A 22,239-nucleotide genomic window follows, 5' to 3' on the forward strand; every position below is an offset into this window, starting at 1 on the left:
CCAGACTGATTGAAACAGGGAGGGAATAAAAATGGAACATTGCTTTAGAAGGGCATTTGCACATTGGCTGCTGCCACTGATCAGTTGCCTTGAGCTTGTGACGTTCCTAATTCAAGAACTGGCCATTTCTATAAAGAAGGGAGAATTGTAAAAGAAATTTGGGGCAGGTAAGAAAGACAAAAAAAGTAATGAGATACGTATTTTTTAAATTAAAAATTTTTTTTCTAAGTAATTGTTTTTTTAAATGGAGGTGCTGGGGATTGAACCCAGGACCTTGCGCATGCTAAGCACACACTCTACCGCTGACTATACCCTCCCTCCTATAAGATATGTTTTAAATTGACCTCAGTTCAAAAACTGTGTTTGAATTTGCAAACCACAGGCCTCTTCCAGTGTGCCTCAGTTCTGAGAATCTGTGCACCAAGTAGAATATAGTTACAAACAGAAATCTTAAAATATGGTTATATATGGTTTTATATGCATGTGATATTTAAAGGGAGGGGAGGAACATAGGGGGAAGATAAGAGACCAGAAAAAACACTGCCACAAGGTAGAATTTTCCAGGAGGTTGTCAGTTTGTCCAAATTTCCCTCATGGAAAATGGTCATCAGAATAATTATGCCCCAATAATTCAATCGCCAAAGATACGCTCCTTTCGCTAACTTAAACTCTTAGACCAGTGGTTCTCAAAGTGTGGTCCGTGGACCGCGAGGAGCAGCAGCAGCAGCAGCAGCACCACCTGGAGACAATGGAAATGCAAATCCCCACCCAACTTCCAAGACTTCCCAAGTCAGAAACCAGGAAATCTGTGTTTTAACAAGCCACTGTGTGATCCGATGGGCGCTAGTCAGACCAGTTGACCCAGATTCGTAAGTTTTCAGTTCTAGGCATCTAAGAGGGAAGACTTGGCCAGTTTTCCTCCTGTCCAGGTGTGCCTCATTTCCAAAGCCCGGGGGGTCAGGATCGGGAGGTGGGTGTCAGGTGTGGATTGTTTCTGGGTCATGATGTCACACAGCTGAGGAGAGAGTGCAGGGCTCAAGAGAAGGACCAGGCTGGGCGCCCCTGCAGATGCAAAGTGGGGAGTGGGTAAAGGTGCAGAGGGAACTGAGACGCCTTCTGAGGAGGAAAGGGAAGGTCGGGAAGCACAGGCCCGGCTCCAGAGAACGTGTCCTCAGATTGGGTACTCCTCCCTTCCAGAGGGGGACTGTAACTTCCCTTCCTCTGGGTGTGGCCTGGACCCCGTGACTTGGTCCTAGCGACCCTGCCGCACTTCCAGGACAAGGTCACAAAAGGCACTGTGGCCTCTTCCTTTCTCTCGCTCTTGGATCACTTGCTCTTGGGGAAGCCTGTTGATGTGTCTTGAAGCTGCTCACGAAGCCCCACAAAGAAGTCTGTGCGGCAAGGAACTGAGGTCTCTGAAGAGCATCCAGCCTTCAGATGGGCCCTTGCCACCTCCTGAAGGAACGTGACTCCTCCCATGGCCCTGGCTCCCCAGCTCCCTCCATCACCCACACTTGCCTCCAGCCCTCGGAAGAGGAGGGTCTTCCATCACAGGGCTGTCTATGCATTTCCCGCTGCTTAGCCTGCAGCCCACCCTCAGGGGCAGCAGGAGAGATGGACAGGAAAATGTGATAGAGGCCTCCCCTTCTCCCTGGTTGGCAAACGAAAGTTGGACATGTTTAAAGTCTGCGATATGGTGTCTTGATCCATGCAGACACGGTGAGATGATGGCCACAGTCAAACCAGCTGATGTCCATCTCTTCACATAGTTACCGTTTTGAGGAGAGGGGGGAACACTTGAGATGTACTCTCTTAGCAAATTTCAAACAGTGTGCAATACACTAGTGTTAATATTAGTCACCTTAGGGCCTCGGAACTTCTTCGTCCTGCACAACTGGAACTTTGTTGCCTCTGACCAACACCTCCCCCTTTCCCCACCCCCAGACCCAGGAACCCACCCTTCTACTTCCTGCCTCTATGATTCTGGCTTTTTTTAGATCCCACATATAAGTGAGGTCATGTAGTATTTGACTTCCAGCGCCTGGCTTATTTTAGTTCACTCAGCGTGATGTCCTCCGGTTCACTGTGTGTCCCCTCCACCCACCAGTTCACATGGTGAAATTCTAACCCCCAAGGCGATGCTATTGGGAGGTACCCTTGGGAGATGATAAGGTCAGAACCCTCATGAATGGGGTTGGTGTCCTTATAACAGAGACTCCAAGGAGACCCCAGGGACCCCTTCCACCATGTGAGGACACAGCGAGAAATCGGCAGTCTGTGAACCAGAAGGAAGAAGGTTTCCACCCAAACCTGATGGTGCTGGCCCCGCTGATCTTGGAATTCCAGTCCCTGGAACTGTGAGAAATAAGTGTATGTTGTTTATAAGCCACCCAGTCTGCGCTACGTTGTCAGAGCAGGCGGAGCTAAGACATCCATGTTGTCACAAGCGGCAGAATTTCCTTCTTTTCTGAGGCTGAATCATGGTTCATTGTACACACATAGCATTTTCTTTATGTTTCCATCCGCTGACAGACACTTAGGTTGCTTCCCCGTCTTGGCTATTGTGAATAGTGCTGCTGAGAGCATGACAGTGCAGAGAGCTCTTTGAGGTGCTAATTTCATTTCCTTTGAATAATTACCCAGGAGTGGGATCGCTGGATTATGTGGTAGCTCTATTTTTAATTTTCCCCCCAATTTTTAAACAAATCTAATGCTTTTTCCGAAACAATTTCATTTTTCCGTATTATTTACTCACAGTCGAAGTAGCTTCACCTGCCACATATAAAGAAGAGCTTTTCTAGGAAGAATGTTTCTGAAGAGTTTTCCTTTCCTGTCACGTCAGGTTTCCACCAGAAGCCCTCCTCATCAGGCGTTTCACGAGAGAAGACTCAATCACAGGGAGGGGTGCGGACCAGGAGAACACAAGACTCCATTAAGAGGAACGGTTACCGTAACCACATTTCCATTTCCTCTTTGGACTTCAGCTCAACCACATAAACAAGGTGGGAGCAGAATTATGTAATATGAGGCTGTTGAGACAAAGTAGCCTGCGATGAGGGTGGGACTGGGCTGTGCCCTCCAAATTACATGATGGAATTAGAAATCCGTCCCGGTCAGGTGCAGTGGATAGGATTACTTCCAGAAAGACTCTTTTGAGAATGCAGACTGTGCCAGAATTTTTATGTGATAACTTAATGGAATTGACACATAAAATGGACCAGCAATGGATGCGTTCTGTTTCTACCAACATGTCCTTGAGTTAAAATTCCATCTGGGGAAGGGACAAAACCTCCACGTGTCTGGAGTCTAATTCTGGTGTCTGGCGTGAGCTTGAGAGAGCACCGTCTCAATCCTTCACTCCACCTTCAAGGCCGGCTTGTGATCCCTAGCTGCTTCCTGCCTCACCAGGTCTGCAGAGCTTCGAGGGACCCCGACCAGGGCCCATGCACGGACTTGACTGCCCGTCTGGTTTCTGCCTGTGTCTGTGCCCCACCGGACCGGGCAGTAAGCTGAGGAGGGCCTGAAGGAGCACACAGAACCCAGGCTCTCACTCCCTGATATGTTTGGGTGCTTCATGAGTTTTACTATTTCAAAAAATTTTAAGACTGTACTGAGGCTGCTGGTGCCAATTTTATGAATCAGGTAAGTTCTTACTTGTTGGCTGCAGTTGTATACATTTCCCTGAAGACACCATAGTGTCCAGCTTTATTAGTAAACATGACACATTGGAGCATCAGGTGCTTTGTGAGACTGGCGGAGGGTTTTAACCCAGCAGTGAGCGTTGCTTGTGAGCAGACTATTTTTAATTTTTTGAGGGATTAATTTTAGTCTCTGTTTTCCATAATGGCAGTACCAGTTTACCTTCCCGCCAACAGTGCACAAGGGTTCCCTTTTCTCCACATCCTCACCAACGCTTATGTTTTATATCATTTTGAGGATGGCCATTCTGGCACGTGTGGTGTGATATCACATTGTGGTTTTCTCTCATCAGTGCATTTCCCTGTTGATTAGTGATGTTGAACATTTTTCCATGTATCTGTTGACCACTTAGATATCTTTGGAAAAATATCTATTCAAGTCCTTGCCCGTTTTTAAATCAGGTTATTTGTATTCTTGCTTGAGTTGTTTGAGCTCCTTATGTATATTGGTTACTAATCCCTGATCAGATGTATGGTTTGCAGATACTTTCCCCATCCTGTAGGTTGTTTCTTCACTCTGTTTCTCGTTTCCTTGGCTGTACAGAAACTTTTTAATTGAATGCAATCTCATTTGACTATCTTTGTTTTCACTGCCTGTGCTTTTTGGGGTCATATCTAAAAAAGCATTGCACACCAATGTCAAGAAACTTTCCCCCTATATTTTCTTCCAGGATTTTTATAGTTTCAGATCATGGTTTAGAATTTAATCCATTGGAGTTGATTTTTCTATACGGTATGAGATAATGGTCCAATTTTATTCTTTCTGCATGTGGTTGTCCAGTTTTCCCAATAGCATTTATTGAAGAGACTGTCTTTTCCCCATTGTGTGTTGTTGGCCCCTTTGTGAAAGATCAGTTGACTATAAACATGTGAATTTATTTCTGGGTTCTCTATTCTCTTTTGGTGGTCTACATGTCTGTTTTTATGCCAGTATCATACTATTTTGATTAATATAGCTTTGTAATATATTTTGAAGTCAGATAATGTAATGCGTCCAGCTTTCTTCTTCTGCAGTCAAAATGCTCTACCACTGAGCTATACCCTCCAGCTTTGTTCTTCTAACTCAAGGTCGCTTTGGCTTTCAGGGTCTTTTGTGGCTCATATAAATTTTAGGATTTTTTTTTTTTTTCCTGCTTCTCCTTAAAACCGTCTTTTGGAATCTTGGTAGGGATTGCACTGAATCTTTAGGTGACCTGGGGTAGCATGGACATTTTAACAATATGAATTCTTCCAATCAATGAAACAAGGTATCTTTCCATTTGTATGTGTCTCCTTCAATTTCTTTCACCAGTGTTTTATAGTTTTCAGTGTACAGATCTCATCTCCTTGGTTATGTTTATTACTCAGCATTTTATTTGATGCTATTGAAAATGAAATTGGTTTCTTAATTTCTTTTTCAGATAGTTCATTGTTAACGCATAAAAAGACAAGAGACTTTCCTGTGTTGATTTGTATCCTGCAACTTTACTGAATTTATTTGTAGTAAATTTGTGAATTAGTTCTAATAGCTTGTTTGTGAAGTCTTTAAGGTGTTCTATATATAATATGTTATCTGCAATTACTTCTTCTTTTTTTTTTTTTCCAATTTAGATGCCTTTTATTTCTTTTTCCTGCCTAAGTACTCTGGCTAGAACTTCTAGTACTGTACTGAATACAAATGATGGGGGTGGGCACCCTGGTCTTGTGCCTGATCTTAGAGGAAAGACTTCCAGCTTTTCACCATTTAGTATGATGGCAGCTGTGGGCTTGTCATATATGGTCCCGCATGGCCTTTATTTTAACATCTGTTTTAGAAAGTGCTTGGTAAGAGGTTTGAGGTTTTCTGTGGAACGTTGGTAAAATCGGGTGAGATATAAAATTTTATTCCAAGGGGAAAACTCAGTTAAGAGAACGCTTTGGATTGACACTTGTATTGTGGGAAAAGATGAAAGATCTGAATTTGTGGTGTTTGAGGGGTTATTAAAAGATGTAAGAAACCAAAGGGATGAGAAATACTAATAACCGGTTTATTGAGAGTTTTAGGTTTTTAAACAAGGTTCTGTCACATCCACCTTTCACAGATCTCAGGCAATAGTTCAAACAGGAATCATAGCTTTGGGGTCAGTTTCAGGTAAAAACCAACTATCCTTTTCAGGCTTTAGAAAGCCCACCCTAGTCTGCACCAAAACTTCAACCTCTCATCCATTTCAAATGCCAAGGGGCATTAGGTGAATGTGGACCACTCTTTTCTGGGGTTCACCCGGGGGGAACCCTGGGGCAGACCCAGCACCCCACCTGTGAGAGGGAGGCTGAGATCTGCTGTGCCCCTTGGTAGCTTAACAGTTATTTTAAGCTCTTTTATTTCCATGATTCTTGAAACACATAACATTTGAAAATGCTCTGCGAGGGTTTCAGGATGTCCTTCCTGGCTGCGGGCTTCAGTTCAAGAACCATCGATCGTGGTTATCATGAACCATTCGGGGGCCTCCTCTGACATCACCAGCCTCCCTGGCTTCCTGTCTTAAAGACGTGACTTTCCTGTTTCCCCACCAAGAATGTGGTTCCACCTCTTCATAGCTGAGCGCTTCTTGGACTCACAGAATTTCCGAGTCTGGTTTTAGGTAGAGACGAGGTTGGCTGATATTCCCCTGGGGAGCCCCCTGGCCTCTGGCTGGGGTTCAGGGTCCACTCTTGCCAGTAATTGCTCCATCTGCCAGACAGTGACCTGAATTTCTGTTGTCCCTGGAGCCTCCCCTAAGCTGCAGTTTTCTCATCTGTAAGATGGGCATTATCAGTCTAGTCCTGCTGCCTTCCCTTGTGGACATCAAATGAAAAGGAAAATGTTAAGAAGGAGTTTTTAAAAAGTAAAGCCCTAAATAATAATTATTTATTTAGCAGACCAATGACATGTTTGTTATATAAAACATAGATAAGAAAAAGGAGAGGATTAAATAATCGGAATGACATTAAAATGGGTTTGGAGTCAACTACTGTTTAGGGGAAAAAGCAAAAGTAAATGGGTCTCTGTGCTGCAGGACTTCCCAGGGGCTTTGGTGTGCTGACACGTACTGTAAATGTCCCAGAGGGTCACACAGCAGGCCGCCTCTCTCAATTTATATGAACTCCTCCGCTTTTTAAAAACAGTAACTTTTAGAACGGGTGCCCCTCCTGCCCAGTATGGGAAAGGCTGTATTGGGTAAGGTTATTGTCACTCTTGTGATTTACTCTAGGTGGCCCGAGGCCAGCCCAGTGGAAGTCTCTTCCATGAAAGTGAGGACAGCCGTCTCCTGCCTGGAGAAGGACCAGATGCTCACAGCCGGGGCGAGTCCGATGAGGCTCCTTAGTCCTTCTGGTTCTTAGCTGAGCTTTCCTTGGCCTGAGAGGCTCCATCAGTTCTGGCTCTGACCTTAGCCTGAGTTGCAGGGGCAGGACGGTGAGGGGGGATTTCCCGAGCTTCCAGCTGCCCCGTCTTGTCTGCCTCCTGCTGCTGAGGTGGCCGGGGCCTCAGTGTGACTGAGTCGTCCTTAATTCTGGGCCAGAAACACCAGTCTCAGAGCTCTGTCCTCTGCCAGGACCAGTTGGTAATGGTCTGCTCCACTCAGCACTGCGAAAAGGACTTGTCGGACCTCAGATGTGCAGGAAAACGCATTTTCCCTTTCTTCCTTCCATACTCCTAAGGTGGCTGAGAATTTCATTTTGTTTAAAAAAAAATCCTTTCATTTGTAAATTAAAGATTAGGTAATGCTTACTGTAAAAATTGCCACTAATACGAATATTATTTGTGTCAGCTTGAAAAGGTAGGAAAAGGTATAAAAGATGTAAGGAGGTTATGAAAGTATTGCTTGTATGAGGTTTAAAAGGAAAGTTCCCCTTTTTCTCCCCTCTGCTCACACACCTCCACCTACCAAGTGTGTTGTGTGCGTTGTTCTAGATCTTTCTCTGTGCGTGCCAACAGTTGATAAGTAGACTTGCTTGGCTGTTCAGATGTTTGGTCAGACGCAGTGCAACTTTCCAATTCCACTCAACAGAATTCCACAGACTAGCGTCTATGTCTGTGCAGAAATAGGAACTCTCTTTTTCTCATTTGCTTAAAGTCAAGTGTATTGAGGGAAATTTACATGAAGTAAAACACACCCTTTCTCAGAGTGCAGTTTGGTGAGTTTTGATACAGCAGACAAACAGCCATTCCATCAAGACAGAGACACTGCCGTTGCCTGCAAAGGCCCCCTTGCGGTCAGCTTTCTTCTCACAGCCCTCCTGCCTAGCAGCCACTGGTCTGGTCTCCATCCCTGGAGCTTTCTCTTCCCTAGAACGCCATGCACACGCAAGCGTGCAGGATTAGTGTTCTATGTCGGCTCCTTCCACTTTGCATGATGCGTTGGAGATTCAGCTGTGTCCCTTGTTCTGCAGCTCATGACACATGACCCCTGATGGCTGCTGCCTTGCACACAGCTTGTTTAGCTCCACCCATTAATGGCCATTTGCATTGTTTCTAGTTTGGGGTTATTACAAATAAAGTGGTTATGAGCATTCATGGACAAGTCTTCTGGGGGAAATATGTTTCACTACTCTCAGAGAAATACCAGAGTGGGTGGTATTGTAAGCATATGTTTAACTTTATAAGAATCTGCCAAACTGTTTCCCAAAGTGAATGTACCACTTTGCATTCCCACTGGCAACATCTCAGAGTTCCTGCTGCTCCACATCCTCGCTGACACTTGGGATCGTCAGTCCTGTTAATTTTAGCCATATGTCGTGGATTTCACTATAGTCTTCATTTACACTGTCTTAATGACTAATGACATTGAGTATGTTTTCATGTGCTTGTTGGCCATTCATGTATCTTCTTTGGTAAAGCATCCATTCACACCTTTTGCCCGTTTATTTTAATTGGGTTGTTTCATTATAATTGAGTTGTAGCAGTTCTTTATATATTTTGAATACAACTCCTTATATATGTGTTTTGCAAGTATTTTCTTTTAGTCTTTACCTTGTCTTTTCAATTTAGCATTGTCTTTCGAAGAGCAGACTTTTTAAAATTTTGATGAGTCCAGTTAAACATTTTATTCTTTTCCTGTTTGCTTTTTGTGCCCTGTTTAAGAAATCTTTTTTTCATAGAAGCAGAGAATAAAATGATGGTTACCAGGCGTAAGGTGATGGGGAGATGTTGATCAAAGTGTACAAAGTTTTGGATACCGAAGATGAATAAGTTCTAGAGAGCTAATGTACAGCATGGTGACTGTAGTTGATAATACTGTGTTGTATACTTGAAATTTTCTGAGAGAATACTTCTTAAGTGTTCACATTGGAAAAAAATAACCATATGAGGCAATGAAAATGTTAATTAGCTTCACTGCAGTAATCATTTCACAATGTATATGTACATCAAAAAATCATGTTGCAGACCTTAAATATATATAATTTTTATTAAATTTTTTTCATATAAGAAGAGACATTTTTATTTTTTATTAAAGTAGAGTCGATTTACAATGTTGTGTTAATTTCTGGTGTACAGCAAAGTGATTCATATATATATATTCATATATATATTCTTTTTCAGATTTTCCCATTATAGTTTATTACAGGATATTGAATATAGTTCCCTGGGCTATATAGTAGGACCTTATTGTTTTATCTGTTTTATGTATAGCAGTTAGTGTCTGCTAATCCCAGACTCTTAATTTATCTCTTCCCACCTTTCCCCTTTGGTAACCATAAGTTTGTTTTCTATGTGAGTCTGTTTCTCTTCTGTAAATAAGTCCATTTGTCTCTTAGATTCCACATATAAGTGATATCTTGTGATTTTTGTCTTTCTCTTTTTGATTTACTTCACTTAGTATGATAATCTCCAGGTCTATCCATGTTGCTGTAAATGGCATTATTTTATTCTTTTTTATTGCAGAGTAGTATTCCATTGTATAAATATACCACATCTTCTTTATCCAGACATCCGTTGATGTACATTTAGGTTGCTTCCATGTCTTGGCTATTGTAAATAGTGCTGCTGTGAACACTGGGGTACATGTGTCTTCAAAAGAGACATTTTTGCCTAACCCAAGGTCATTAAGATTTTCTCCTGTTTTCTTCTAGAAGTTTAATAGTTTTAGCTCTTACATTTAGGTCTATGATCTACTTTGAGCTAATTTCTATGTAGGGGGCAGTGTAAGGGTTAAGGTTCATTTTTGCTTGTTTTGCACATGGAAGACTAACCTTCAAGCATCATTCATTGCAGTGACCATATATCTTATTCTTTGTAATGACTGTATAATGTTTCATCTAATAGAGTGAAAGTTAGGCTGTTTCAGATCTGAGGCTATGATGAAATATATATTGCATGTAAATATATATCCTTGCATGTAAACCTCTGGGCAGTCGAGTGAGTATTTCTGTGGACTCTGCGTAAAATAGCACAGTGCTGCTGGGTACCCCAGATTGTTTTTCAGGATACACCCCCCACTTACAAGGCCTGGGAGGGATGGCTCTAACTTTATCTTTATCGGTGTAAGCCTTTCACAGATCTCAAATAATTTCCTTCTGGAAAAATCTAATAGCCTGTGTTATTAGATTCTGAAAGATTTAGAGCTGTTCCAGGAGGGTTTGAAGAGAGATGATAATTTCTGCCTCGGTCATTTAGGGTCACCTCATAAGAAATAGGCTCATAAAATACATGGTCCATGGGAAATGGAAATTTACAAGAAACTGTTTAATAAATATTGAGGGCTTATGAATACCTGTGTGCTGGGGCCTCCCTAGAGGGGAGAGGTTCCTGTGGTAACTCTACATCAGCGATGACTCAATCCCCAGAGGCCTGAATGTGTACATTCAGCCTCCATCATACAGGCCATTGTCTACGTGGACCACCCTCACCCAGCCCTCCCTGGTGCCAGGCCCTGGCCAGCTGGCTGCATGTGCAGAGGCTGCTAGGAAGTGCCTGTTTCTCAATATGGCTGGGGCATAAAGTTATGTCACTTTTGCCACTTTCTTTTCTTTCAATCCTACAAAGGTGTGATTGGATCAAATTAACTGACATTGTTGAGGATGTGTTAGTTGACAAGGGTGGTCCTGGGGGCAGTGGGGATGCACAGAGCTCTGGGATATGCCTCCATCTTCAGGGACATTAACACAGATTAAATAGCAACAGAAGGTGGTTTAGAAGCAGCTCAGAAACAACAGCAGCAGGTGTCACAGGCAGGACTTAGTGACATCGTCTGTGCCAACTGCACAGTCAATGATGGAGTCCGTCTGCTGAAGGAAGGAAGAGATACCTCTGGTTTCTCAGGGACAGTGAAAGTTTAGAATCTGACACCAAGTTCCTCGAGGGTCATCTTCCCCTACATAGACTGCACCTTCTCTAGGCTTCCCAGAGCCCAGTGCCAGTGCTGGAGGTTTCCAGAGTTAACAAGAAGAAGCCTGAGAATTTCCTGGTTAGGCTTGGCCAACAATCACGGATCCTTCTGCTAAACATTTTGGGAACAGTGATGTGGGGTATCCCCTCTCTAAGCTGTCCTGTTGATTTGTATGTAGCTCACATGTATTCTTCATGCTTTTCTTATAAATCCTGTATCAGCTGTTGCTGCATAACAAATCATCTTAAAACCTAGTGGCCTCAGGACACTGCAGGCAAAAACAGCAGCCATCTAATTTGTTCACGAATCTGCAATTTGGGCTGGTTCATCTGGGTGGTTCTTCAGCTGGTGTCACCTGGGCTCACTTCTGTGGCTGTCATCTGGAGACCTGAATGAGGCTGGGTGATCCAAAGTGGCCTCATTCTCATGTGCAGGGCCTCCTCTGAGATGGCCAGACAGCCAGGGCTGGCTGCTTTCCCCACCTGTGGCCTGTTCAATCATCCAGACTTTGTAATGTGGAGACTTGTTTCCAAGAGAAGGCAAAAGCAGAAGCTGCCAGCTGGTTAAGGTCTAGGTCTAGAAGTGGTACAGTGTCACCTCACTGCATCCTGTTGGTCAAAGCTTGTCACAAGGCCAGCCCAGACTTGATGGGAGGGAAAACAGACCCCTTCTTGCTTGGAAGGGTGGCGCGCACACAGGCTGGGGAGATGTTGGGGGCCATGGCTCCCGGGTCTCATTTCTGCATCTCTGTACACAGATTTCAATTCATGTGTGATTCATCACATGTTGCCTCATTGCAGCTTTCCGACAAACCTTTAAAGGGAAATGCCTCCATTGTATGAGAAAACTGAGGCTTGGAGAAGTCGAACAGTTTGTCACGGTCACCACAGAGCTTGAATGCAGCCCCTCTGGTGTTGGACCTGTGGGTGTCCCTTCATCCTCTTTTGTCACCCAGCCCCACCTTCCCCGAGAATGAGGACCAGCTGCTGGACCTGAGTCCAGGCCTACCACCTCGTTCCTGAATTATCTCCCATGAGTGCTGGGTGTATGTTACACAAATTAAAGCAAAATGGACAACTCTGTGGATTATTATGTTAATTATTTTAGTAATCTAAGGATCTCCATAACAGGCTTTAAAAGCTTACAAGAGGTAGTCATTCATTTAAGAATATCTTTTTTTGTTTTGAAGTTTTGTTTTCCTTGTCTTTGTTTGTTTGTTTCTTTAAATGGAGATGCTGGGGATTGAACCCAGGACCTCGTGCGTGCTAAACACGTGCTCTATCACTGAGCTGTACCCTCCCGAAGAATATCTTTTTGTTTGAAGAATTTCGTCTAGCCAAAGGTCAAGTCAATGATGTTATTTCCCAGATGTAGTTTGATCAATAATCACTTTCCAATCCATTAAATCTTTCCATTTATTTTGCTTTGCATGTGGGATAAAAGGTTACGGCTTCTGGAGAGAGAATAACCACTTTTTTTTGGAGAAAGATGTTTTGAAAAACAGAAACTCTTCCCCACCATCATCCTTGCTTTTTACTGGATGATTAAAGGAAAAAAAAAAAATCCGGGGGCAACTTTACATTTGTCACCTGATGGGTAAATGTGTCACAGACTGACAGCAGAAGGATTTGTCTCCACGGAAATGCACTTTGAATCCAGGGAATTTGAACACCTCAGTTGGAAGTGGGTAGGCACGGGTGGAGAACCCACTAGGACTGCTTCTGGTGGACATTTGAGATTTGGCTGCCTTTTTTTTAAATCACCTCTTCAATGGCCACTTCAGTCTCAAAAAAAAAAAAAATTGGACATCTTAATTTTAATGTGGGCATTTGGTCCAGTGCTTAAGATAAATATAACCCTGTGTAGTACGGGGCAGGTTTAGTGGGAAATGGTTGGCATTCTTTCTTGGTAAAGGCATGGGGGAGGGAGGCGGGGAGGGAGGGAGGGAAGAGGGGGGAGAGAGGGAGGCACACAGCGCAAGGAAGACGGGGCAGAGATAAGGGAGGCTCCTCGCAGCCCTGCTGGGAGAACTTGACACTTTGCAGCCCGCAGCAGCCAGCATGGTTGTCCTGAGCCCGGTGGCTCGGGGGATTTATCTTCAGCTTTTCTTCCGCCTCATCGTGTCCCAGCCCACCTTCATCAACAGCGTGCTCCCCATTCCAGCAGGTAAAGGACGACCACGACACCCCTTGTTCTGCCGGTCAGGGCGGGAGGGGAGGAGGGCGGACTGTTCCCAGCACGTCCTGATGTTTTTCCCTTCCCAGTCTTGTTGGAGGGAGGCCGGGGGGTGGGGGGGGGGAGCCGGCCACCGGGCAGCCTCCTGCTCATCAAAGCCAGAGACCCTTTACTGACTTGTGTCTTCTCCCCACTTGCTGCCTGGTTGCATTTTGGTTGGGAACTGGGGGCAGTGGAGACAGAGGGGAATGCATGTCAGAGGGCAGTGAGTCCAGACGTTTCTGTAAATACAGCCCTGACCCCTTGGGGGCTCGGCTCACAGGGATGCTCTGCAGGGAGCAGTCACCTACGTGCCCCTGGGGCACGGCACCAACCCCCCTCCCCCTGCTGCAGCCTCAGGACTAGGTCCCCTCTGCTCCCTGCTGTGCTTTCTCCCAGGGTTGGGCTTCGCTTCAGCCTCAGATGGGAAGGGAGAAGGGGGCTTGCTGGGGAGAGGGGAGGGGGCTGCTGAGCAGAGTCAGGCCTGGAGCTGGGGGCAGCGCAGGGGGCTCTTTCTTCCCCGCCTGGCAGTCTCTTCCAGGGCGACTGCCCTTGTCCCGTCCCACCCCGGGCAAGGGAAGTATTGGGTTACTAGCCTGGCTTGTCTAAACCTTTCTGAGGAGACTCAGATGCTTCCTGAGGGCTTGAGGGAGAAAGGCAGACCCCAGGCTTTGCCTCCTGTCTCCTCACCGCCGCCCTCAATTTGCCTCAGCACCCCCTTGGCTCTCCCCAGAAAAACGAATCTCAGAAATACTGTAAATGAGACAGAAATTTCACTCTTGCCACCTTTTCTGAAAGCTCAGGCTGTCCGGGAGGGAGGGCAGAGCAGTGAACCCAGGCCCCAACCCTCTCCATTCATAGAACAGCCCCCTGACATGTTGCCCTGCCCACACTTGTGGTCTGAGGGAGAAGGGCAGGGAAAGGGGGGGCTGGAAGAGGGGAGGGGATTTGTGGGGAACGTGGGGGCGGGGAAGGTAGGGGCTGGTGCCACTCAAATCCAGTTGAGAGCTTCAAGCTTCTTCTGGGAGTGAGTGGGTCATGATTCCTCTATTCGAGGGGGGAAGCCGGATACTTAATTTGGTCTAACTTGGTGGCTCTTAACTTTGTTTGGGTCATGGATTCCTTTGAGAATCTGCTGAAGGCTCAGGATGGAGAGAAACAGGGTCTCGGTCTAGCCCTGCCCCGGTGGGCAGCCTGACTTTACAGAGGTACTCGGCATTAGACTGTAAGCACCCTGTGGGCAGGGACCACGTCTGTCTTGGACATTGTCACTGCTTTCCCAGGGAAAGAACAGTGCCTGGCACAAGGTCGGTGCCCCCCAAATATTTGGTGAATGGATGAGTGAATGCAGGGTTGAAAACTTCTCTGTAGATTGGAGTTTGCCATCATTTTGTATCACTTAATTAATTTATTTATTTTTATTGCAGTGCAGTTGATTTACAATCTAGGGTACAGCATAGTGATTAGGTTATACATACGTACATATACATTCTTTTTTCCATCATAGGTTATTACAAGCTGTTGAATATAGTTCCCTGTATCACTTAATTTAGATACAGCCAACATGGCTAATGGGTTTTGAAAGCTGGAGAGAAAAGGGCCTCTGATTTTCTTCGAACTCCTTGCCCTCGAGAGCGCCCTGGCGTAGCTTAGACCTCTCTTGGGTGAGACTTGGTGCAGACTGTAGCAATCAGTGTAACAGCAGGAAAAAGAAGCAACTCAGATGGTTCAAAAAAAGACTTGAATGAAGGCATCATTTCTGAGGTGCGGGTGGGGTTAAGGGAAACAAGAAGAGAGGTTGAGAAATTAGCCACCTTGGACCCGTTACCACCTCTATGCTTGAGGAGACAAGAGGGAAAAGTGGGGAAGTGGATCCCGGGAGATTTGGGACCTTGGAGGAGGGGCCGCTGAGCGGGTGCTCTGATCTCAGAGGGACCCAAAGCAAAGAGTGTGCAGAAGAAATAACCCAACCGCTCTCTCCTCCAGCCCAACCACCATGGGCAGTGCTTCCCATAGGCCAAACCCAACCCGAAGCCGGGAGTCATGGGGGTCAGCCTGGGCGGGGTGGGGGCAGAATGAAGGGGGAAGGGGCGGGAACTTAGAAGAGCCAGCCCACCCATCCACAGGCACTTCCTCTGGAATTGCTAAACCCAGATCTGGTTGGGCATGCGGTCTTTAGACATTTGCTAAAACAGTGGGGTAGATCTGGCGGGAGTCACCAAGGTGTCAGCTCAACAGAGCACAGAACATCTGCTTTGTCGTGTGGAGTCCCTCTGCCCTGTCCCCTTCCTCTAGTCGCCAGCCTCCCTGATAGCACAGCTCAGAAATAAACACACGCCCTGGAGCCGGAACTGTCCCTTAACACCGGAGAACTGTATCCTTTGAAAATATTTTCCAACAATTTGATGTGAAGTCGTCTGTGTCCAGAAGCTTGTAGGTTCTTACTCTTCTGAAGAAGACAAGGCCTGTGCACACAGACAAAAGTGCCGCCAGGAAATCTTTTCGTTCTGCCCACGTGCCCCTGGTGAGTGCCCGCCGCGCGCTGTCCAAACAGACTGCCCCCGAGGCCGCCCTGACGGAGGAAGAGCTCTCCGGGCCCACAGGCTGGTCCCTTCCTTCACTCTCTTCGGGAAAGACTGGATCCCAGCAAGGCTGGACACAGCGCGGTGACCCGGAGCAGATGGTCGTTACCTGGCAGCCCCCGCTGCCGGGCCCCTGAGAGGACCAGGAGGGAGCAGAAAGCATTAAAGGGGCCAGAACTGGTGCTAGAAAGCCCAGCACTAAAGCACCTGCATCCGACATGCGGAAAACCAGTGCAGGCTGTTCCTCCAAGCCTGTGAACGTACGCTTGGGACATTGTCCTGACAGGCTGAGAAAGCGGGGTTCTAGGGGGTGGTGACTGAGCTGGAGCACATCATACTGCGGACGGGGCCGCTGGCTAAGATAAGACAGCTGGTCAAACAGATTACCAGGAAAACGGTACAGAACCAGGGGCTAGTTCTGCGATCTAAGAGGGTAGTGGATTGGAATTCTTTCCAGAGCCTCCGTTCTGTACGTCCCCCCGAGGGCATCTCCGACTTACGTATAGCATATTGACTGGTTTGCACTACAGCGAGCACGAAGGACCGAGTCAGACTGAATTATGTTCACTTTATTTCACCTAAGAAGGCAGACAGGTGTCAGATTTATTCATTTCTGTTGAATGTGGCCTTAAATTTGTTAATGTCAGGAGCCCTAACTTTGGTGTATGGTTTTAACCATTGCCAGGAGATAAACCACCCTGATACTCAGGGGCTTAACGACAGTTACTTGTTATTGAACTCCACGTGTTTGTGGGTCACTCAGGGTCCGCTGGTCTGGCCGGGGTTTGGCGGGCCCTGGCTGGGCTCACTGCGCTCCGCGGGTTGACTCAGCTCCACATCCATCCACAGACATGGCTCAGGAGCTACACAATGTCTGGAATGCTTTGGCCCAGACCCAAGGACAGTAATTCATATGGAAGGACAGTCCTTCCACACGCTCCAGGCTGTGTAATTCTCACAGCACCCCGGTGTGGGTGTAGCCTCACTCCTACTTTTCAGATGAAGAAATGAAGGCTCAGAGAGGTTAAGTGGCTCACCCAAGATTACACAGCTGATGTGTGGGAGAGCTGGAGACTGGAATCCTGCCCTCTAAGTCCATGGCTTTTACCAATGTAGACCAAATCAGTTTATGGCCATGGATAAAGAGTGATCTTAGCTTTTAAAGTCCCACACCCTGGCCTCCGAATACCCATTGCAGGCTCTTTCTTCCCCATTCTCTCCTGTCTTCTCCTCAGGATATCAGTGCTCGAAGCTCTTAGCAAATGACTATGATTACTTTATACTAAAGTGTGCATGACTTGCCAGGGTACTCACTTATCTTTCTTTGGAGATATTTGTGTTGTACCAGGAGTCAAAGATCTAAGCTACAGGATGCTCTAGTAGGTGAGCTTCAACCAGGGCATTTTGGGGTATGAGGCTTCCTGGAGTCAGGGGAACACTGTTTCACAGACATTCTCTTTAGGGATGTGAGCCAGGCGACTCTATACCCACAGACACGTGTGGCTTCCCTTTTCCAGCACAGGATTTCTCAGGCAGGCAGGGACTCTCCAGAGGACGTGTGGGTCCAGGGCTCAGGACCAGGTGGAAAGAAGACCCAACCCTGTCCTGGAGAGCGAGATCGTGTGGGAGCTCGTGAGTTTGTCTGGGTGCCAGAGTCTTCTCCGTGGGTGCTGGGATGCGGCCTGCAGGACCTGATGTCCAGCCCTGCAACCCCCGGTGGGAAGCCAGCCAGGCCACCACTTGGGAACCAATCCTGTTCTCAGCAGTAGATGATGAGCTATTTATTTACGTCTGATGCTGGTCAGCTCTTGTTTAATGTTCCGTAATGCACTTCCCGGCCGTCTCCTCCGATTTAGCTCCAGATATGTCCTCTGGATAATAGAATCAGAGAAGGTTCTTAAATTAGAGGGCCCTCCAGGGGTCCTGGCTGGCCGATTTCACCCCTCCCGAGCCTCTGGATGAAATAGTAGACTCCTCTCCAGCTCAGAGAGGGGTGGGTGTGAGCCGGGGGGGCTCTCTCTTCAGAGACCCAGGCCGGGCCCCGACACAGTCATTCACTACACCCCAGCCTGCTTTCCTCAGGTCCACAATCATCACTGCCAGAGCCACGCAAAAACCACACAGCTCCAGAGGGTCCAGAAGCCCCTCTGACTCCCAGGAGTCATCAGGCAGGTCGACGACCCATCTTCTTGAAATACAGTTCAAGCCTTAACTGCTACTCGTATCACTGGTACCAAGTGTCCCTAAACCTCTCATTTTGTTTGCTGAGCTTTCTCACAGCCACAGGGTACTTCCTCTTCACAGTTGTCCCTACTGTGAGGGGTCTTGGGTTTGAATCCTGACTCTGTGTGATTGTGGGAAGCTTATACCATAATTGCGGTAAAAAGTCCCAATTTCCTCATCTGTAAAATGGGTATAATAGTCTCACTGGATTGCTGTGAGCATGTATTCATTCAGCAAACACTCAAAGTCCCAACACTGTACCTGGAACCAGGATGCAGCAGTGAGCAGATGAAAGCATCTCGCCCACGTGGATTTCCTGTCATCACCCTGAGAAGAGCCGGGTGGGCCAGAGGGGTGAAAAGACCCCTGCAGCGGAGCCAAAGCTCAAGAACCAGCTGCCTGGGAGCCCAGGTCAGCCTTCATGTTGCTGAAAAAAGAAGAAACAGAGAGAAAAAGTTTTTAATTGCCTTAGTTGCTAACATTTAAGAATCAAGTGATTTGACATTTAAAAAAAAGTATTTCTGATGTCTCTTAAAAACCCAAAAGCTCTTAAAAAGCAGGACAACCTGGCAGTCCTGGCCCACATCCTGATACCACAACGACTGTTTGGAACAGAGCGGCTCCAAGTCTGCACCCTCTCATCTTATGCCTGGGCTGCCTTCCTTGTGACCACTCCCTGTCTAGCCCGATCTACACAGGTGGCTTTTGGCATCTGGGGCCGGAAGCCGTGCTGGTTTGGACTCAGCCTCCTTCTTTAGCAGTCTCAGGCGTTTCCCCAGAATTCCTGAGCTCTGCAAAGCTTAGTTGGACAGTTAATGTTCTAGATCGGTGGATCTCAAACTACAGCACTGGTTCTCTGCCCTGGAGACACACGAGAATCCTCTGGGATGCTTTACAGGAGCCCAGTGTCTAAGCTGAACAGACCAAGGACATCAGAATCTCTGGGGCAAGGGGTCAGGCACTGGGAGTGTGTAAGGTTCTCCAGGATTCTAATGTCTAGCCTTGGTTAACCATTGCAGCCAGCACCAGAATCACCCGGAAGGTTTGTAAAAACACACACTGCTGGCCCACCCCCGGAATTTCTGATCCAGTGGGTCTGGGGTGGGGCCCAGGGTTTGCTTTTTTTTTTCTTTTCCATTATAGGTTATTACAAGAAATTGAATATAGTTCCCTATGCTATACAGTAGGACCTTGTTGTTTATCTATCTTATATATAGTAATCTGTATCTGCTAATCCCAGATTCCTAATTTATCCCTCTCCCTTTTCCTCTTTGGTAACAGTAAGTTTGTTTTCTATGTCTCTGAGTCTGTTTCTGTTTTGTAAATAAGTTCAGTTGTCTCATTTTTTAAGATTCTACATGTAAATGATATCATATAATATTTGTCTTTCTCTGCCTGACTTACTTCACTTGGTATGATAATCTCCAGGTCCATCCATGTTGCTGCAAATGGCATTATTTCATTCTTTTTCATGGCTGAGTAATATTCCATTGTGTGTGTGTGTGTGTGTGTGTGTGTGTGTGTGTGTGTGTGTGTGTGTGTGTATGACATCTTCTTTATCCAGTCATCTGTCGGTGGACACTTAGGTTGCTTCCATGTCTCGGCTATTGTAAACAGGGCTGCTGTGAACACTGGGTGCATGTGGTCTTTTTGAATTAGAGTTTCCTCCAGATATATGCCCAGGAGTGGGATTGCTGGGTCATATGGTAACTGTTTTTAGTTTTTTAAGGAACCTCCATGTTGGTCTCCATAGTGGCTACATCAATTTACATTCCCACCAGCAGTGTAGGAGGGTTCCCTTTTCTCCACAGCTGCTCCAGCATTTGTGATTTGTAGACTTTTTAATGATGGCCGTTCTGACTGGTGTGAGGTGATACCTCATTGGGTTTGGATTTGAATTTCTCTGATAACTGAGTTTGCATTTCTGTAAGATCCCAGGTACTGCTGAAGCAGCAGGTCCATGGGCCACACTTTGAGGACCGCTGCTCAAGTCTGTATCCTGAGTTTCTGTGTTAGTTTCCTGTGGCCACTCAGTGGTCACATGACCTCCTTCTGTGTCAGTCTCTTTCTTCCTCTCTCTTATAAGGACATTTGTGATTACACGTAGGACCCACCTGGATAATCTCCCCTAAACTTCTTGATTTCATCACACTTGCAAAGCTCCTTTTGTCAAATAAGGTAACCTTTATGGATTCCAGGAAATAGGGTGTGAACCTCCTTGGGGGCCATTATTCAGTGTCCCACAGTTGCCTTTCCCACGGGGTAAAGTGTCCCACGAGTGCTCCCTTTAAGTGACGTCAGGATCAAAGGCACAGGCAAGTATACTGTCATCATATGGATCCCTTCCCAGAGCAGACCTTGAGACAAGGATTGGGGTGCAAGTGGTGTGTTTGGGAGGCGATTCCAGTAGGGCACTGGGAAGGATGTGAGGCCGATCTGGCTCTGACATCTGTCACCCCATTGATCACCAGGGTTGATTCGGCTGATCTGGCTGGCTGGGCGGGTGTCCCCTTCCTCCCTCACTGCTCCATGAAGCTGTGCGCTCTGTGGAAGGGGATGACCATCCCCAACAGAGGAGGACTGCTGTTCTCGGTCAAGGGCATACAAATAGCTGCGCTCCCCTGCTAGAACCTCCAAACAAGCTCTCAAGGTCCAGTAGGGCACTAGGAAACCGAGACAGGGAAGGGAGATCGCCAGTCCTGGGGTCAGGGGGCAGGGAGCGCGTGAGCAGATTTCTGCTGTGGACAGCAGGGCCCCAGATCCACTGGGGACCCCAGGGAGACAGGGGCTGGGATACTGACCCCCAGCTCCAGGGGTGTCCCTGCCTCCAGCCACTTCCTCGGACGTGGTGTCTGTGGCTGGAGCTGGAAGCCCACAGGGCCTGCGGGATGCTGAGGGTACAGGTTGGGGTGGGGGAGAAGCAGCGCATCCACTGTAGATGCGCTGAGGGAGCGGCCGTGGTTCCACTGGCTCTGCTGCAGCTGCGTGCCCACCGCGCCTTCCAGGCAGCGGCAGCTACAGCTCAGCACACCTGGAGCTGGGGTCCAGTTGCTCAGGGAGCCCCACGAACACCAATAAAGCGCCTTGCATGGAGCACTGCTTATTTGCTAGACTCTTTATGTACCTGACTTCTAATCTTCACAACAGTTTCACAAGACATCAGTCCCCGCATTTTACCAAAGAGGGAACTGACAAAGAGAGGTGCAGTCACTTACCTGAGGTCACATAATGCCAGGGCCAAATTTCTAAATCAGGACTTTCTGAGCCCCAAATTGTTGTAGAGGCAGAAAAGCCTAGTGGTTCAGAGTAGGACATTTGGTGCCACGCTGCCTGGGTCCAAATCTTGTGTTTCCCTTAGCTGTGTGATGTTAGGCAAGCAAATTGCCCTCTCAGTGCCTCAGTTTCCCTGCCAGTGAAATGGGGCTAAAAGAAGGATTTCACTCATAGTGCAGTTGTGAAGATTAAGTGGGCTCATTATGAACATAAAGGACTTTGAAAAGTGCCTTGTGTGCAATGTGTAAACTTTTTCTCTCATTATTTCCAGAACCTGACAGTGTCTCTACACACGCCAAGAAGTCATGATTTCCCCTAAGGTGACTTTGTGGCAAAAGGCAAAAGTCCCCAATACAATCCAAAGAGTGGCTTTTTGCTTAAAATTTCCAGTGGGTTAAGGCCAGAAGAGAGGCCCCGCTTTGACCTGTTTTGCATTTGTGAACCAGTCCCCAAACCAGGGACCTGTGGACCAGGGAAGGAGGCTCTTACCGTGGTGACCGGCTTCCCCAGATGGCTCTAAAATTATACCTGGCCCTGTTCCATCTCCCGCCCGCCGGGAGCGGTCAGCTCCATTCAAGCCTGCACTTAGGTCTCCACGGCGACCAACATAAGCACAAGCGGGGACCGTACTGGGAGCCGCGACAGCTGCGGGGGGCCTGGTGGCTGCTGAGGGCTGTGCACCGCGAACCAGCTGAGGTCTGAGAAAAGCAGGAAAGGAGAACGGGGGTTGGACAGGCCTCCCCCCACCCCCCAGGCCTCCCCGCCACGTTCCCCATGTGTCCTGTGGCCCCTCACTGGGCCTTCTTGATCACTTTCTGAGAAGTCTGGAGAAAGAAAGCCAGGAGTTTTCCTGATGCAGCTGGGAGTCCTCTCTTGGGACACACACTGCGGGAGGGACCTTCTGGGGTCTCAGACCTGGCACGG

At 47.1% G+C, this 22,239-nt stretch overlaps 1 protein-coding gene and 1 long non-coding RNA gene across 4 annotated transcripts in view; one reads left to right on the forward strand and one right to left on the reverse strand.

Annotated features, from left to right (window-relative positions):
- The first annotated feature begins 2,142 nt into the window (after positions 1-2,142).
- The window catches only part of COLQ (collagen like tail subunit of asymmetric acetylcholinesterase), a 65,664-nt gene continuing 45,567 nt past the window's right edge, over positions 2,143-22,239 (forward strand). The window contains exons 1-3 of one of the 3 annotated variants that reach the window (XM_032489206.1): positions 2,143-2,370; positions 2,843-3,002; positions 3,409-3,642. Coding sequence is in view for 1 of the 3 variants with exons in the window: in XM_032489191.1 (XP_032345082.1) it covers positions 13,084-13,189 (106 nt within the window). In the remaining 2 variants the exon portion in view is untranslated. Of the gene's footprint in view, positions 2,371-2,842; positions 3,643-12,967; positions 13,190-22,239 lie in introns of those variants that run through there. The other 2 variants (XM_032489204.1, XM_032489191.1) reach the window with 2 other exon arrangements.
- LOC116666464 lies at positions 3,295-20,567 on the reverse strand. The gene is made up of 4 exons (XR_004323344.1): positions 20,490-20,567; positions 17,315-17,327; positions 16,647-16,650; positions 3,295-3,306 (listed from the first exon to the last, which is right to left on the reverse strand). It is a non-coding gene; the product is annotated as an uncharacterized LOC116666464 (long non-coding RNA).

The sequence above is a fragment of the Camelus ferus genome, chromosome 1, assembly GCF_009834535.1.
Source record: "Camelus ferus isolate YT-003-E chromosome 1, BCGSAC_Cfer_1.0, whole genome shotgun sequence".
Classification (NCBI taxonomy): Eukaryota; Metazoa; Chordata; class Mammalia; order Artiodactyla; family Camelidae; genus Camelus; species Camelus ferus.